Genomic DNA, 15,614 nt, shown 5'->3' with positions numbered 1-15,614 from the left:
CATTAGCACGAAGAAAACAAATTTTATGGGCCACCTGCTACAGCAGCCTCCATCGTCATTGATGAAAACAAACTGGATGCCTTTACGCTACATTGAATCCACAATTCAAGATGACCTGTCTCTAGAAGAAGTTCAATACAATGACCAAAATGGAAGTCTATAAAGGCATGTGTTCTGAGCACGCTACTGTACCACTTGCGCTGCCTACGAACGATCTTGAAAATCACATGGCCACACTGAGATACTTGTGTGAACGATGTCTGTGCTGGCTTGGTAATGTTCCCCGGATGGAGGACAATCGCATCCCGAGGGTCATCCTTTACGGGTAACTTGCCGTCCCCACCTTTATGTGAATGTAATCAAACTAAATCTCAAAGCAGTGAATCTTGATACTGACTATTGGGAAGACATATCCCTAGAACGCACTATGTGGAGAGAGATGGTAGCCAAGAAAGCTATGGACAGCGATAAAACTTGGGCCTAGCTGTGAAAGAAAAGCCATAAGAAAAATGGCTCTACCACCAATAGGAATGCCATCTTAACCTGCGATTTTGTGGATAGGGCTCTACAGTCACATGAAAAAAAAGTGTTCTACGAGATGACCCAAAGTGGTTAGGACTGAAGGAGACCAATAAAAAGCTATCAAGTTCACTTCAAGTGATTACAGCTATCCTTAAAATGGAAACAAATTTATTTTAAAAAAAAAGAGTTTTCAAAATAATTGCAATTACCCAATGACAAAACTTACTTTTTGTATTTCAAAATTTAAATGATTTCTATAAAGTTACATTCATAAATTTGCATAAGCACAATTAAAACCGATTTCACTTTCCAATAAAGTCATTAGTGTTAGGGCAATAAATGACTGGCTGTATAGTGCTGTATAGCTTATAGTGCTGTATAGCTTATAGTGCTGTATAGCTTATAGTGCTCATTGATAAACAATAAAAAAAAATGCAATTCAAGTTAGTTTAGATATTTTTTTATTAACAAATTTTGACACTTTTGACTGCTTTGTGCAGTGCAGCAGTTTCTTTTTTCATCTTTTCATTTTCTAGAGAAAACACTTCTTTGTTGGCTTTCTTTTCCTGTCTTCTGTCCTGGAATAGGCAAATGGAAATAGTGGTCACAAATGAGTGACAAATTCTATTTGTACAGAACTTATTTAAGCATGGTGAACTACTTTTTGGAAACAAGCTTTTCATCAAATTATAAATTTGTTTTCACTTGCAAATCTGGTTTGTCAAATTAATGTAATGATTATTTATTATTTGTGAATATTTAAGTTTAAAATGATTTTTTGAGTGCATACAATGCAAATCAAATATTTTACTAAGATAAGGGGGTTCACTTGAATGATTTTCTAATGTAATAATTTTTTAAAACAATTTTTTGTAATAGTTTACAAACTCAGATTCGTGATGTTGTCTATAATGCAGTCTACATATGTGTTTATTCAAGGAAAGACTTCTGTGGAATTTTATGCTTCTATTTGACAAAGGAGGTCAATCCTTGGTGGTCACAGGTTGGGCATTTGTAATCACCAGGCGCTGTTGCACTTTCACCCTTCTAAATTTCTACCCTCTTAATTCTCTAACCCCTTCATTATAATATTAATATCTTAGTTTTGGCAACACTTTAATTGAGGTAACATCAAAACATACAAAGGAAATGACATAATCTTAATCTAAGTAAAGTTATTAAATAATTGTCTAAGGCAGTGTTTCCCAAATTGTGTTCTGCGGAACACTCTGAATAGGCGTTTCTCAAACTACTGGAATAATTCATTTGTGAGCCACCCATGAATCTCTCTTAAAAAATAAGCAAAATGTTCCACTAAATACTCAGAATGTGCCAAGTATTCTGTTCAGAAAAAAGTTTGGGAACCACTGGGCTAAGGTAATGTCCAGGTCACTCACTTTTCTTTCTTCTTTTAACACTTTTTTCCTGGCCTTCCTTTCTTCTTTAGTTTCATCTTTAGGCCGAAATGTACTTGCTTTGTCTGTGTTCCTACTTTGATGTATTTCCTTTTCCAACTGTTTGAGAGACAAACCCTGTTGGCTTCTTTCACTGTCACTAACTGAACTTGGTTTCTTGGTCTGATGACATAACACAGTACAGAAGGTAATGTAGAGTGGCATCAAACAGTTCTGACACATTAACAAGTTACATCCAAACTAAAATACAATTAAAATGCATCATGTACTTTACTAGTTCAGTAAGTGCTATTTATTTTTTAATTTTTTTTCTGTAACAGGCAAATTCTAGAGAAAAAGGAAAAATTCTGGTACGGTATTTTATTGACTCTAAGCTACATCCTATTTATTTGGCTTGAAGTATGGATGAAACAGTACTAGATGTGAAAATAAACATAAAATCACGTTAAATTTAGCGACTGTGGCAGGTCTATCAATTTTACTTGTTTTTCCATTTCAGTCTATTAATGTAATCTGCACCCTAGTTCTGGGCTGGCTGAGATTCAACAGAACATATTTTTTTTTACTGTTAGAATACAACTTGAAACAAATAATTTCCGTTTCACTGACAGAAAAGTTTACATAACCAAAATCACATAATACTTACTTTTACTTTAGGTGGAATTAAATCAGTTGGTAAATTTCGAGTGTTTGAATTTAAACCTAAAATAGAAGAAACAAAAAAAGTATAAATAATAGAAAACAAACTAATAATAATAAATCCTAATAAGTAATAGTCTTAATAGAATCAATGATACTAAATATAAAAGTGATGTGAATGTAATTAGAAAAGCTTTTGACCACTGAACCAGTAAAGTCACTACAGGATGAGGACAGCAACTGGAAAAAAAATTGCACTTTCACAAATGCAGACTACTAATTTTAAAAAGTGATTGCACTTTTGAAAGGTGGAAGCCTTGTTAAATGAGGATGAATTTATTAAGATCAAGCCCATTACAATCTTACATGCTCTGCTGCAACATTTTCCTAACTGGAAGACAAAGTTGTGGGGGGGGAGGGGGGTGCATGCGCGCGCGATGTCCTGAAAACGAGGGGGTGGGCAGTGTAAGTCAATTTACTTTTAAAGAAACAGAAAAATAAAAATGTAGTTTCAATGTAGTTATAAATACATATTTGATTATTAACCAATTGAAATGACTATGTTTTAAAATTAAATTATTTCAATTAAGAAATGCTGATTCTTCTGAGTAGGACCTTTCAAAAATGTATTTCGTTTACACTTGTCTCTTGAACAATATTGATTCAAAACTTTTTGAAGAAGACATATCGAAACGTGATCCTTTTAAGCATATTTGTTAGATTGTAGAATTTTATTTTACCACATTCATCATTGTATTGACAACTTTTGCGTAACAAAAGAAAAAGGCCCATTATAGACATGTATGTGCTATATTTACCTCAAATGTACCTTGCATAATAGTATTGGTCAGTGCTGCCTCCTTCTTTATTAGACAATTTAACATGCATATTGGACAGCCTCCCCCCTTTTTAATACAACCTTTTTCAAAATAAACTCTTTTTACTATGATTAAAACCTATAAGACAAGTGTCAAAAGATGTAAACTTAGACTCTATGGCAACATCACAAGTTTTCCAGGCCTCGCAAAGACCTTCCTTCAGGGAAAAGTACCAGGAAAAAGAAGAAGAGGCAGACAGAAAGCGATGGGAGACAACATCAGAGAATGGACAGGCCTATCATTGAATGAAATCCTATTCAATGCAAAAGACAGAGGAATTGAGAAAGACAGTTGACAAATCTTGTGTGGTGCCCCAACAGTTCAACAGACTAAGGGATAGGAGAAGGTGAAGATAAATGTGTGTTATAGACAGGAGGATACATTTAGAGTTCAGAATGGAGGAAGGCACTTGGTCCCAGGGCTCTGACCCCAGACCCCGCTAGGTTAGCTTGCAGATTAAATTATTGCCAGAACCAATAGCTGGATGTAGAAGAACTTCTGTTCCAATATAACCTCAAGAAAATTCACACCCATTCATTACATTATAAGAAAATGGAGTGTTCCCTCATAGGATTGGTTCCAGCCTTTGCATAACCTCATAACAATCATATCAGGGCTCAAGGAGCAGTGTCTTTAAGATTATATGATCATCTAGTTGATGAAGGTCTCTAGACAGAGGGGTTCTTTGAAGAGCCAATCCTTCATCCCGCCATCAAGATATAAGCAAAGGGTTATTAAAGGGAGTAATCTTGAATCTAAAGAACACTTCAGTAAGACCCCATCAAGTGAAGGGTGCCCAAATTAATTTTTAATATTTGATAACTTACAGCATTCACCCAGATAAACAGATGATGGGGGCAGTGAACATACTTTTTTTTGCTTAGATAAGCGTCACTGGAAAAACCTTGAGAAACACTTTAAACTTTTAATGTAACCTTTTTGTAATATGTAAAAGTCTTTAAAGTCTAATAAAGAAAGAGTCTTTGGTTTATGATAATCTGGTTTTAATATTAGTAATAACTATTGATAAAATATCATAAACAATGAATTTTTACTTAACTTACTCATTTTACAGATGTGCAACTATCAATAAATGTTAAATAATTAACTCACAATATTGTGAGTAACCATAAAAAAAAAAATTCAGAAAATGTTTGGGGGAAAGTTTATGGGGGGATCACACCTTGAGCTATCTGCAATGGGTGACACTGACTTTAGTGACCCCACTGCACTGAAATAATGGTTCTGAGTTTAACTATATTTTTCCCAGTATTGTTCTCTAGCGAGTGCAAAAGAGGATATAAACAAATGTATTAGTTTTAATTTACAAAATAAAATTTCCAACTTACTTAGAATGCTCACACAATCAAACTTGACTTTGGGGGCTGAGATTTCTTTCCATTCAAACTCGTCCACATCATCATATTGATAACGTGATGTGTCAATTTTCACTCTTTCTTCTTTGTTGTCTAGTACTTCTACCCAAGATCTAAGAAAGATGAAATATTAATGAACACATTGTTTTATATTTGGAATTAATTAGTTTTATACCAAATAACCCTTATTACAAGTTATAATACACAAAAATGGTTGTTGTTTTTTTAAAAATTATAGCTTTTATATAGTGCTACTTTCATGCTTATAGCATGCTCAGAGCGCTTTGGTCCAATTTCATTTGTGGACCAGTGGGGGGAGGGCGTATCTAGAAGTTGGATTTCCGTGCTGCCTTTAGGCGCTCAGTAAACGCAACTCTGCCCGAGTCGGGTGTCAAACCTTGAGCCCCCTTCTAGGGAGCCAAGACAAGTGAAGTTCAAGCACACTTAGCCTCTCGACCATGCTTCCCACCAAAAAAAAAAAAAAAAAAAAAGATAACACCAAAAATTGGTACTTTGACATTAAATTTGTCAAATTACAGTTAAATAGTCAAAGAAATTACATACGTTTCTTTTTCTGAACTTTTGTCTTGATTCAAAATTTGTTTGAGATTTTCATAATCTTCTGCTGTGACATGTTCTGTTTCATCATCAGACTGGTTAGAACATCGAAAGCCAAGTCCTTCTTCAAAATTTTTTAATATCTTTTATCAGAAGAAAAAAAAAGAATATGAATACAATTAAAAGTAGTATTTCAACATTTCTTTCTTTTTTTTTTTTAAACTTTTATTATTAAGCTTTTACCCAGTAGTTTGATCCAGAATGAGAACCAATATGAGCAATATGAGTTAAATGTAAACTACAAAGAGAACAGGATGGAGGGAACATAATTTCATTATGTGTGTAAACTAAAAATTGACCTATCGTGGACCTTATGGTTGTAGAGTTTGGTTCACATTTTAGCTCCAAGTTTTTTTCCCTTTCTTTTTGATGATAGGCCAGTTTTATTCACTTCATAGCTAGAAACTGAAATTCACAGCTGTTACAAAAGAATTGAAATTCAGATAATTTTTCCCAATACATTTATCTATTGACCAGTTCATGAACAATTTCCATTGATAGAAACATTTGTGTGGAAGTTGTCAAGAAAAAAATGTATCATCTTATCCCAGCTGAGACTTTTTTTTACCTCGACATAAATCCTCTTGACAACTACAGAATCTCAAAATGTTGAATGTGATCATATAGAAAATGTTTAATCACCTGGTGTATTTCAGCCAAGAAGAGATATTTGTTTCTCACATTGTTTCATAATTTCCCTTTTTTTTTTTAAACAAAGCTTACTTTTTCTGTCTGTCTAGTAGAAAGTTTAAACATGTTTTTTCTCCCATTTCCCATTCTTAGATCAAGTTAAAACTTTGCACAATTATTCATTGTACCCGACAAGACATGAACCAATCAAAAAAATTAGCCAATTAATTAATTAATGGTGATTAATTATTTTCTTAGATATCAAAAAAGGGGTAAAAGTGCTACTTAATGAGAGATGTTATTTATTTTGTTTTGATAAGTTTTTTCTCCCACTTCCCATCCTCGGATCAAGTTGAAATTTTGCTAAACTATTCATAGTCAATGACAATTCAGGAATTAATTTAAAAATTAACCACTTAGTTAATCAATTAGTACTAATTAATTAATTAATTGTGTTTTATATAGCAGAGAGGGAGCTTAACCCAGCCATTTTCAGGAAAAAAAAATGGCAGTAATTAGTGGTTCTTTCCCTCAGAAAAGCTTTGTTTTTTAAAAAGTAATATTTTTTCTTTTGCTTGTATTTAAAGTTCAAGTTTTTATTATTTTATTATTTATTATTAGTATTTATTTTTTATTCTAATTTAAAAATTAAGTAGAAAAGAGGCAAATCTCCATGATATTAAAAACAGACAAATGCCTGTGCATAAAGAAAATGCCCATGAGAGTTAAGTGGTGATATAGACTACTACTAATATTTCTTGTAATGTTTACATAAAAAATGTTCTAAGCTATTGCATTTATAAACAATAGTTTGCTTCCAATTAAAAGGTAAAAACAAAAGCAATAATCAACTAAAATAATATAGTAGCAAAAAATTAGGTCAGAATGAGCTTCAAGCTTGTATGAGACAGTGGGCACTCTCAGATTTAAACTATATATGAAACTGTAGATACTGATAGTAAACTACGTTTGTATTTGTGGATACTCATCGTAAACTTGAATCTAAAAGACAAGAAGAGTGCAAACTTACTAAAGCTGTTTGAGCCTCAACAATCTCATCTTGAAGTGTTCCTCTGTCATGTGATGGTAACTCACTACATTCACTGTCATCATCATCATCAGTTATTTCAGACTCACTTTCATACAAACTAAAACAAAGATTATTTAACAGTGACAAACAACAAAAATTTTTTGTCATGTTTTACCTATATAGTATTGTAAACAACATCCTATTGCCCTATACAGTATATATTGTAGTTGGTATATAGAATTTTGTTAACATTATTTTTTTATTAGCAAAAAAAAAAAAAATGAATATGATTCCTTTCCTTTTAAAAATGTTTTCTAAATATTCTGATATTTTATAACAAAGAAGATGGCAATCAGGTTTTATGAGTCCTAAAAGATTACATTATGACCTAGATTAATATTTTTAAATGTATATTAAATTTAATGTAATAGTAAATGTAAATCTGCCATCAAGTGTCAGTGTCATATCACTACTGTTGATGAAAAATGTATTTATGCTGTTATCAGGTATTTAAAAAAATAATTTCTGAGACTTCATAATTGCTAATTAAATAGTTTTAATATCTACCTATTATCACTGTCAGAAGCATGAACTTCTTCAAAGACCACACCACCAGCTTTAGAAATAAAATCATCATCCAAAAATTCACCATCCTCAATTATTTCTGTATCATCAAATCTGACAACTGGTGCAGTATCTAAGGCAACTAACACATCAGAATCAATTTCTTTTTCTAAAAAGTTAATGAAATAAAATATATCAAAAAGTATTAATATTCTAACTGTTTATAGACAATATTTTTGTATATCTAATAAACACTTATGAAATAACTTTGCAGCAATAAAATGCACGTAAAGTAAGCAAAATTGTGATCAGAGTGCTTTTGTTTTCACAAGAGAGGCTAAAAATATTTAAAGATATTGAATTAAGTTGCATGGAAATAATATTTTCAACATATTTAGTTAATTGAAAAGTAAATAAAATGAAATTCTCATAAAAATTAAAACATAATATAAAATTGTATTGTTATAAATATAAAGTAGCAATTTTTTTTATTATATACCTTCAGATACATCAGATGATAAGAATTCTTTAAATACTGGGACATCACAAGTGCTCAAAGACTAGAAATTAAAAAAAAAAATTATAGGGATATTGAAAAATATTAAGATTATTTGACTGAAGTGGTGGTATAAGCTGGGTAGTCATCTGAGTCTTAGTGAACACAACATGTTATTAGGATGAGACTATAGAAACAATAGATAACTATACAATCTTCCATATTTATAGGCTCTCCACTACCAGAGTGGTTACTGTGTTGGTTAGAGAAGCCTGAGAAAGCTTGAGCCATGAGTTCAAATTCAGGTTGTTCTCTTTTTTTTTATTTTATAAATGCTTTTTTTTTATTGTTAGTCTAGACCTACTACAAATTTAACATGACTGATCTAGACTAATTGATACAACTATGTTTAATGTAAGCTTTGTTTGTTTGTTTTCAAAGTATTTTGTAATATTTTCTTGCTACATTAATGAGAATGGTTTTCAAATTTTAAAGCATCCTTGTTTTGGTTAGCTTCTAAGAAAATATTTTCCCTGTCAAATAATATTACAAGTTGCTTTATTAATTCCCTAGCCTAGTTGCCTTTCTCTTCAAATTTCATCAAGTAAAATCTCAAGCAAAACAATCTAACTCAATCTTCAATAATATATAAGATTTCATGAATTAAAATTGTATAAAAGTAAACCTGCTACAAAATAAATGTAATGATTTTTTTTTTATATTACCTCATCATCTCGTACCAATGTAAATTGCTCACTACTAACAAGAGTTGATTGTTCATTCAAAGATCTAAGATGTTTCATATAATTGTAGGTATCATCAAAGAAAATTCCATACTTTCTTTCTTCTTCTTTTCTGACTTCAAGCTAAAATGTAAAATATATAAAATGTGATAACCTCACTTATGTCTTGTTGCTTAGAATTATAATTGTTTGCTAACTTATGCCGTGACCAAAAAAATGTTTTTTTGTTTTTTTTTATTTTATTTAGGCTCATCGTCCACTAAGACTTAAGAAAAAGAGGGTCAGATAAAAATAAAAAACTGAGGAAAAAATGAAATTAAAGGTGTGAGGAATAAGATATTGCAAAATCAGAATAATGGTGTTGAAGTCTGTTAAAAGCCAACTAAAGATAATTAACCTCTTCTTTAGAAAGCACTTCACTGGAGTCATCTTCTTCAATGTATCCAGGGATCAGACGATAAGTAGTGGCTTCTTTCTTGTTGATGAACTTCTTTTTCTTTCTAAATGCTTTAGGCTGTAAAATAAATTGCTGAATATACATTTGGCACATAAATAATATAATACATTTAATTTACTCATGTATATATATGATATACATGTTTTTGTAAAATGTTTTACATAATTCGGATGTTCCTTCAGAGTTGAAGATAGTTTACTTCCTAGTCCAAACCTCCCGCAGGCCGACGGGGGATGGGAGCGGGCAGGGTTTGAACCCTCGACAAATCTGAACGACGGTCCAGCGCGCAAACCGCACGACCAGGCAGCCATCCATTACATTTACTAATGTATATAAATTATACCAGATAAGAGTTATTAGAAAGTGTAACAGTATTGTCTTTATATCTCCCATTTGTTATGGAAAAAATATTTGAATGGCTGATTAACAGGGAAGTCAAGTGTCTGAAGCTTACATGTTAAGCCTCATTGAATGACAGCAAATATGTGCATCAATCTTATTGATTTGTTTGTGAACAGTCTGCTCTTTGTGTACAAGCATTACATCAAAAATCAGCAACGGCAAAAGAATCCACCCTGTCTAGATGAAAGCAGCATCATTCAGTCCACTCTTTCATCAAGTCCATGTTCAGCCATCCTTTTATGCTGCACAGTATGATAGCTCACTGAGGCTGTTTCTCACATGGCATTGTCCCTCATTAAAATATAAACATTGGTTTCAACCTGACACCAGCAGCTGAGCAGGTGCATTCATGTCCAGTTGTGGTAATAGCAACAAACACTTACATCCAGGCACCTCATCCATATTGTAGACAGCAAAGGATTTAAATTTTGTTCTATGATATCCTCTCAAACAAATTCCTGTTAGTCCTTAACTTTCATTTCCAAATTCCTTGGCAGTTTCTGGTCAGTTTTCAATGCACAAACCAACAGCTGAATATGTATGAATTAATAAACCCAGTTGATGCCTTCAGTGAAATTATCTATCGTTACTTCAGCACAGGGTTAGTAGCACTTTTCCATGACAAAATTTTAGGAGATTTTAGGAGTTTTTTTAAGGATGAAATGTATGATAAGTGTGTGTGTTTCCCGTCCGTTTGTGTGATACACAGTAAAACATAAACAAAACTAAGCATTTATCAAATCAATTATTGTTATTTGATTTTAAAATAATACATTTCTTGCCAATATGCCACAGAAACAATGTTATCAGCTGTGGCATGTCCACAGAAAATGTAACGAAAGTTATCTTTTAATCTAGTAACAACTTGACTGTCATCCCAAAACATCAAACAACCATTTTTTTTCAAAGATTTATTTAAGAACATTACAAATGGTTGCTTTTCCATTTTTTTAAAATAAGAAACATTCTTGAGATGCCTTCATAATGTGTATTCTCTGTGATGGAAATGTACATTATTAGTTCCTATGTGTATCTTATAGATACTAGAGTCATGGTGTGCATTTGAGGTAATGTTTTATTCTTCTATTAGTTAACTTAAATCCTTCTCATAAACAGAGCCAGTAATATATAGGGCAATATAGGTCTATTTGAATGTTTAGTTGACATTTGCTTACTAAAAAATGGCTTTTGGATTTGGGGGGGGGGGGGGGGGGGGGTTAGACCTATTCGCGTTTTTTTTTCCTAGCAGAATTTTTTTCAACCATAGTTTCCCTGGCTTTTACGAGTGAAATAATTTTTACGGACTTTTCATGCATGCGAAATATTTTCGTTAAATCTACAGTAGATCTAGACTCTTGATCTAAGTCATTAAAATGCGCTGACTTTTCAAGGCTGTGAGAGAATTATCTTCACTGAATTTACAGTAGATCTAGACTCTAGATCTAAGTCACTAAAATTTGCGGACTTTTCAGGGCTGTGAGAGAAATATCTTCACTCTATATATTCTAGTGATTTAGCATAAATCTAGAGTCTAAATCAAAGTCACGAAAATTGGCGGACTTTTCACTGCTGTGTGAATATTATCTTCACTAAATTTACAGAAGATCTAGACTCTAAAGCTAATTCGCTAAAATTCGCGGACTTTAACTCTTAAGTCACTAAAATTTGCGGACTTTTCGCGGCTGTGTGAGAATTATCTTCACTAGATATACCGTAGATCTAGAGTCTAGATCTAAGTCACTAAAATTTGCGGACTTTTCGCGGCTGTGTGAGAATTATCTTCACTAGATATACCGTAGATCTAGAGTCTAGATCTAAGTCACTAAAATTCGCGGACTTTTCGTGGCTGTGTGCAAATTATCTTCACCGGATATACCGTAGATCTAGAGTCTAGATCTAAGTCACTAAATTTGCGGGCTTTTCACTCATTATCTTCACTAGACTAGTGATTTAGCGTAAATCATAAATCTAGCGTATTTCTAGAGTAATCTAGACATTAGATGTATCGAGATCATTAAATTGACAAAAATTCACTGAGTTTTCAGGTTATGTGCGAATTATCTTCACTAGATCTAACTTAGATCTAGATACTATTACTAGATACTAGCTAAATCTAGAAGATTTACCGACTTTCCACGCGAAGTCACTCTTACACTTACAACAAGAAGATTTTAGGTGAGGGGGGGGGGGGGCGGAGGGGTGTAGCCTACAAATTAGTCTGGTAATTGCTCTAATTATAGACAATAGTCACTACAGACTAGATCTAGCGCGTCTTTAGTGGTAACAATAAAAGGAAACAAACATTTCTACGCTGACTTCAGAAAAAAACTGCCAGGTGAAATGCTTGCTTGAGCCAAGGCCATCTTCAATCACGAGGTCGCGCTTCACTAGTGGGTGAAAGGCGGTGTAGACGGGTCACTGGTCAGCTCTTTAACACAGCCAGCCCGTAACGTCATGCGATCAGAATGCCTAGTTACGCTTTTGTTGTTTTTTTTTCCCCGCATTTTTAGTAAGAAATACGCAAAATTATATTTTTAAAAAATATTGGGTAAAAAATTTAGGAGTGTGGACAAAATTTTAGGAGACTTTTAGGATTTTAGGAGACTTTTCATTTTTTAGGAGTTTTAGGAGCGCTACGAACCCTGTTCAGCAGCCATTACTTTGTAGCAGCAACAGCACAGATTTGCAGCTTGAAATCATCTGTATATCAATTACACTTTAGCTTATTTAGGCTTTAAAAAAACTCTATTTACTATTACTGAGAACTGATTGCTTTAATTGCATATTATGCTATGAAGTTTGAACTGCAAGTAGTACAATAATACCTGTACTTAGCATATACTGCTGATTGCCTCATGAATGAATAGCCTCTCTATACATAAAAGCTGAGCACCAGCCAATGCACAATCATGCCAATCATAGGTCGTAGCAAATCTTTCTCCAACATCAGCAGATAAGTGTGTGTTTTTTTTACTAGATCAATGACTTTCTGTTGCAACAACATATATACTTGATACTATGGATACAACTGAGGTGTGGGTTTGTATTTCACACACGTGTTACACCATATCATATGTATCACTTGTTGGAACAACAACTGGAGAACAATTGGACAATTGATTTAGCATGACTAACAAATCACGCTTTACTTTTACTTTAGAGTGAAATCTTACTAGATATCTAGACCTAGATCTAGATAAAAAAAAATCTTAACATTCTATTAATTCTAAGTCTGTATACAGTGTCTCTAGTAGTTAGTAGTAGTAGTCTAGTTACACTCTAGTATCCAGAGTAGATCTATTATATAATTATAATTAAATTTTATTTTAATTCTATTAAGTATAATATTATACTATTTAATATAGTAAAACCAACAAACAAAATTATAATAACAAATAATAATAAAACATTACAACTTCAATTTCTTACCATTTTTATGTTATGATTACCAGTCAGATCACAGTGACTCTTTACTTGAGTCTGAGTGTAAGTACTGTCAGTAACTGGTTAAGCCAACTTTCAACTTAAGCAGTGGTTAGATTCCACTTATTCGAATTTAAATTCTTTTCTAGACTAGTAGTAAGTAGATTTAGTGTTTAGAGTATAGAAGTGTTATAGAGTAGAGTATATTAAAAAATTAATATTATATAATATAGAATATAGACTCTTTATAAGTTATACACTATTCTATTATTATTTATACAGTACTGGGTTATAACTGGGTATACTTCCAGCCCCAGGTCTACTAAAGAGTAAATTCAAATTCTAGATTATATGAGATCTAGATTTAGACCAATATTTTATGTATTACAAATAGACTCTAACCTAGATTAAGAACTAAAGGTTATAAGAATACTTTTTAAAAGATACTCCAACAAGCTAGCAGAACTTCCAGAAGCATGTAAATATGACTTTAGATCTAATTCTAATGTGATAAAAATAAACGGAACCGGAAATAACAAATGACGATTATAAACATTGAAATATATAGGTCTTATTATGACACACAAAACCTATATATATTTCTCTGTCTATTGTGGAAATTGAACATTTACATGTATAGAGACATGATTGGACCATAGAGTCTAGTATGTATAATGTTTCTAAAATGTTTTACATGTTTCGGGTCTTCATTCAAAGTTAAAGATAATCTACAGATATGAACCCAGGACCATCGAGACGACTGTCCCCACGACCAGCCCGTCTATAACTTGATCGAATGTTTCTTCATAGGACCAGCACTGTCCAGCAGTCAGAAGTCCATTCTAAGAAAACGATTCCTAGACCACTTAGATCAGATCTAATATAATAATCTAATTAATAGTTCAATGTTTTATGGATATATATTTTTTTAAAATCACATTGCAAGAATTTAATTCTTTTTTATTAGTGTTTTTTTTTTTTTTAGCGGTACCGCTATTAGTTTTGTGTGGTCTGGCCGTCCATCCGCCCCGTTTAGAACTCAGAAACTAGAAGAGAAAATGAAAATCGGACATCGTCATATTTTAGAGCATTCAAAGTGCTGATGCAACGGCTACTTTTTTCTTTTCCGAAAGTGAACCATCTAATTTTTTAAAATTATATAAGCAAGCAGATTTTTCAAAAAATTACACTTTTAAATGAAAAACTTCAGGGGAGGTAAGTGTTTTTAAAAAGGTCACAGACTTCTTCATTAATAAATCAAGCTTCATTTATAGATTCGCGCATTGGTAAAAAAAAAAAAAAAAAATTGTATCTAAGGTCACTATGGAAAAAGTATCAATGGATATTTTATGGTGTATATTAGCCTATTAAACCAATTAAGTTGTGCAGGCTCATCTTTTATTTCTTACTACGCCTACTCCAACATATTAGTCGAGATTGTTGGGAAGAAGTAGGTATCTTGGATCAGTGGCGTCATTTGGTTGGGGGGGGGGGGAGAGGGTGCAGTCCGCACAAGTCGACACCATTTTGGGGGTGACACCCAAGTTGGGAAAATTATAACTTGGCAAAAGCAAACACGTTGAAAAGGATAATAATAAAATCTCGAGATATCTCTTGGAGCAGTGGCGTCACTAGGGAAGGGGGTGTGATGGGTGCGCTCCGCCCCAGTCGACACCATTTTGGGGGTGACAATCACGGAAAAAAATGATAAGTTGGTAAAAGCAGACACACGGGAAAAAATAATAATAAAATCTCTAGATATATGCCCAAATATGCTTTGACACATCTAGATGGTAGTTTAAGTGTAAATGATACAGCACACCGTTATACCATTTAAAGTATAACAAAAGAAACCTGTTCATATGATGTTAAGTCTGTTTATAATTTTAATTGAATATTGTTGTAAAATTTGCAATAACATTTGAATAAATGTAATAAACATTGGGATTTTACATTTGAGTAAAAATCAATAAAAGTAGGTAAACAGCTCACTGTATTGGTTCAACAAAAAAAATTAGCAATAGTGTTCATTGGAACATATTTCAAGAAAGTTGATGGGGAGGGTTGACACCCTGAGCAACCGTACTAGGTGCCACCGACACTGTATCGAGAGGTTCCCATGCTGATCTTAGGTGATCACTTAACGCGACTCATTCAAGAAGAGTTAGAAGAGTCTAATCAAAGACGACGTGTAGCACTGTATGCTTTTATGTGAAAAATAATGCAAAATTTTTTACATTTCTTTAAACGATCAAAACAAGAATATGGCTTGAATATATTTCTCGCCCATTTGTGAATTTGATGGGGGTGATGAGTTTGTGTGATTAACTCTCTTTCTAATCTTGTTTATTGTTGTTCTTGATGTGCTGTTGTTTGCTTTTAACAATCAGATATTTTAAAAAGTTAAGTGCTCTTTTCAGC

The 15,614-nt window shown here is 32.7% G+C and overlaps 1 protein-coding gene across 1 annotated transcript; it reads right to left on the bottom strand.

The window, feature by feature from the left end:
* Positions 1 to 966: 966 nt before the first annotated feature.
* On the bottom strand, positions 967 to 13,736 carry LOC106055503 (protein LTV1 homolog). The gene is made up of 12 exons (XM_056028491.1): positions 13,627 to 13,736; positions 13,200 to 13,343; positions 9,309 to 9,425; positions 8,894 to 9,034; positions 8,172 to 8,232; positions 7,676 to 7,841; positions 7,109 to 7,226; positions 5,395 to 5,531; positions 4,804 to 4,943; positions 2,584 to 2,639; positions 1,920 to 2,099; positions 967 to 1,100 (listed from the first exon to the last, which is right to left on the bottom strand). Exons 2-12 carry the CDS (start codon positions 13,200 to 13,202, stop codon positions 987 to 989), a joined length of 1,233 nt encoding a protein of 410 aa, XP_055884466.1. The 5' UTR covers positions 13,203 to 13,343; positions 13,627 to 13,736; the 3' UTR covers positions 967 to 986.
* Positions 13,737 to 15,614: the final 1,878 nt, after the last annotated feature.

Source organism: Biomphalaria glabrata, chromosome 5 (assembly GCF_947242115.1).
Source record: "Biomphalaria glabrata chromosome 5, xgBioGlab47.1, whole genome shotgun sequence".
Taxonomy (NCBI): Eukaryota; Metazoa; Mollusca; class Gastropoda; family Planorbidae; genus Biomphalaria; species Biomphalaria glabrata.
This window is presented reverse-complemented; position numbering and strand designations above follow the sequence as displayed.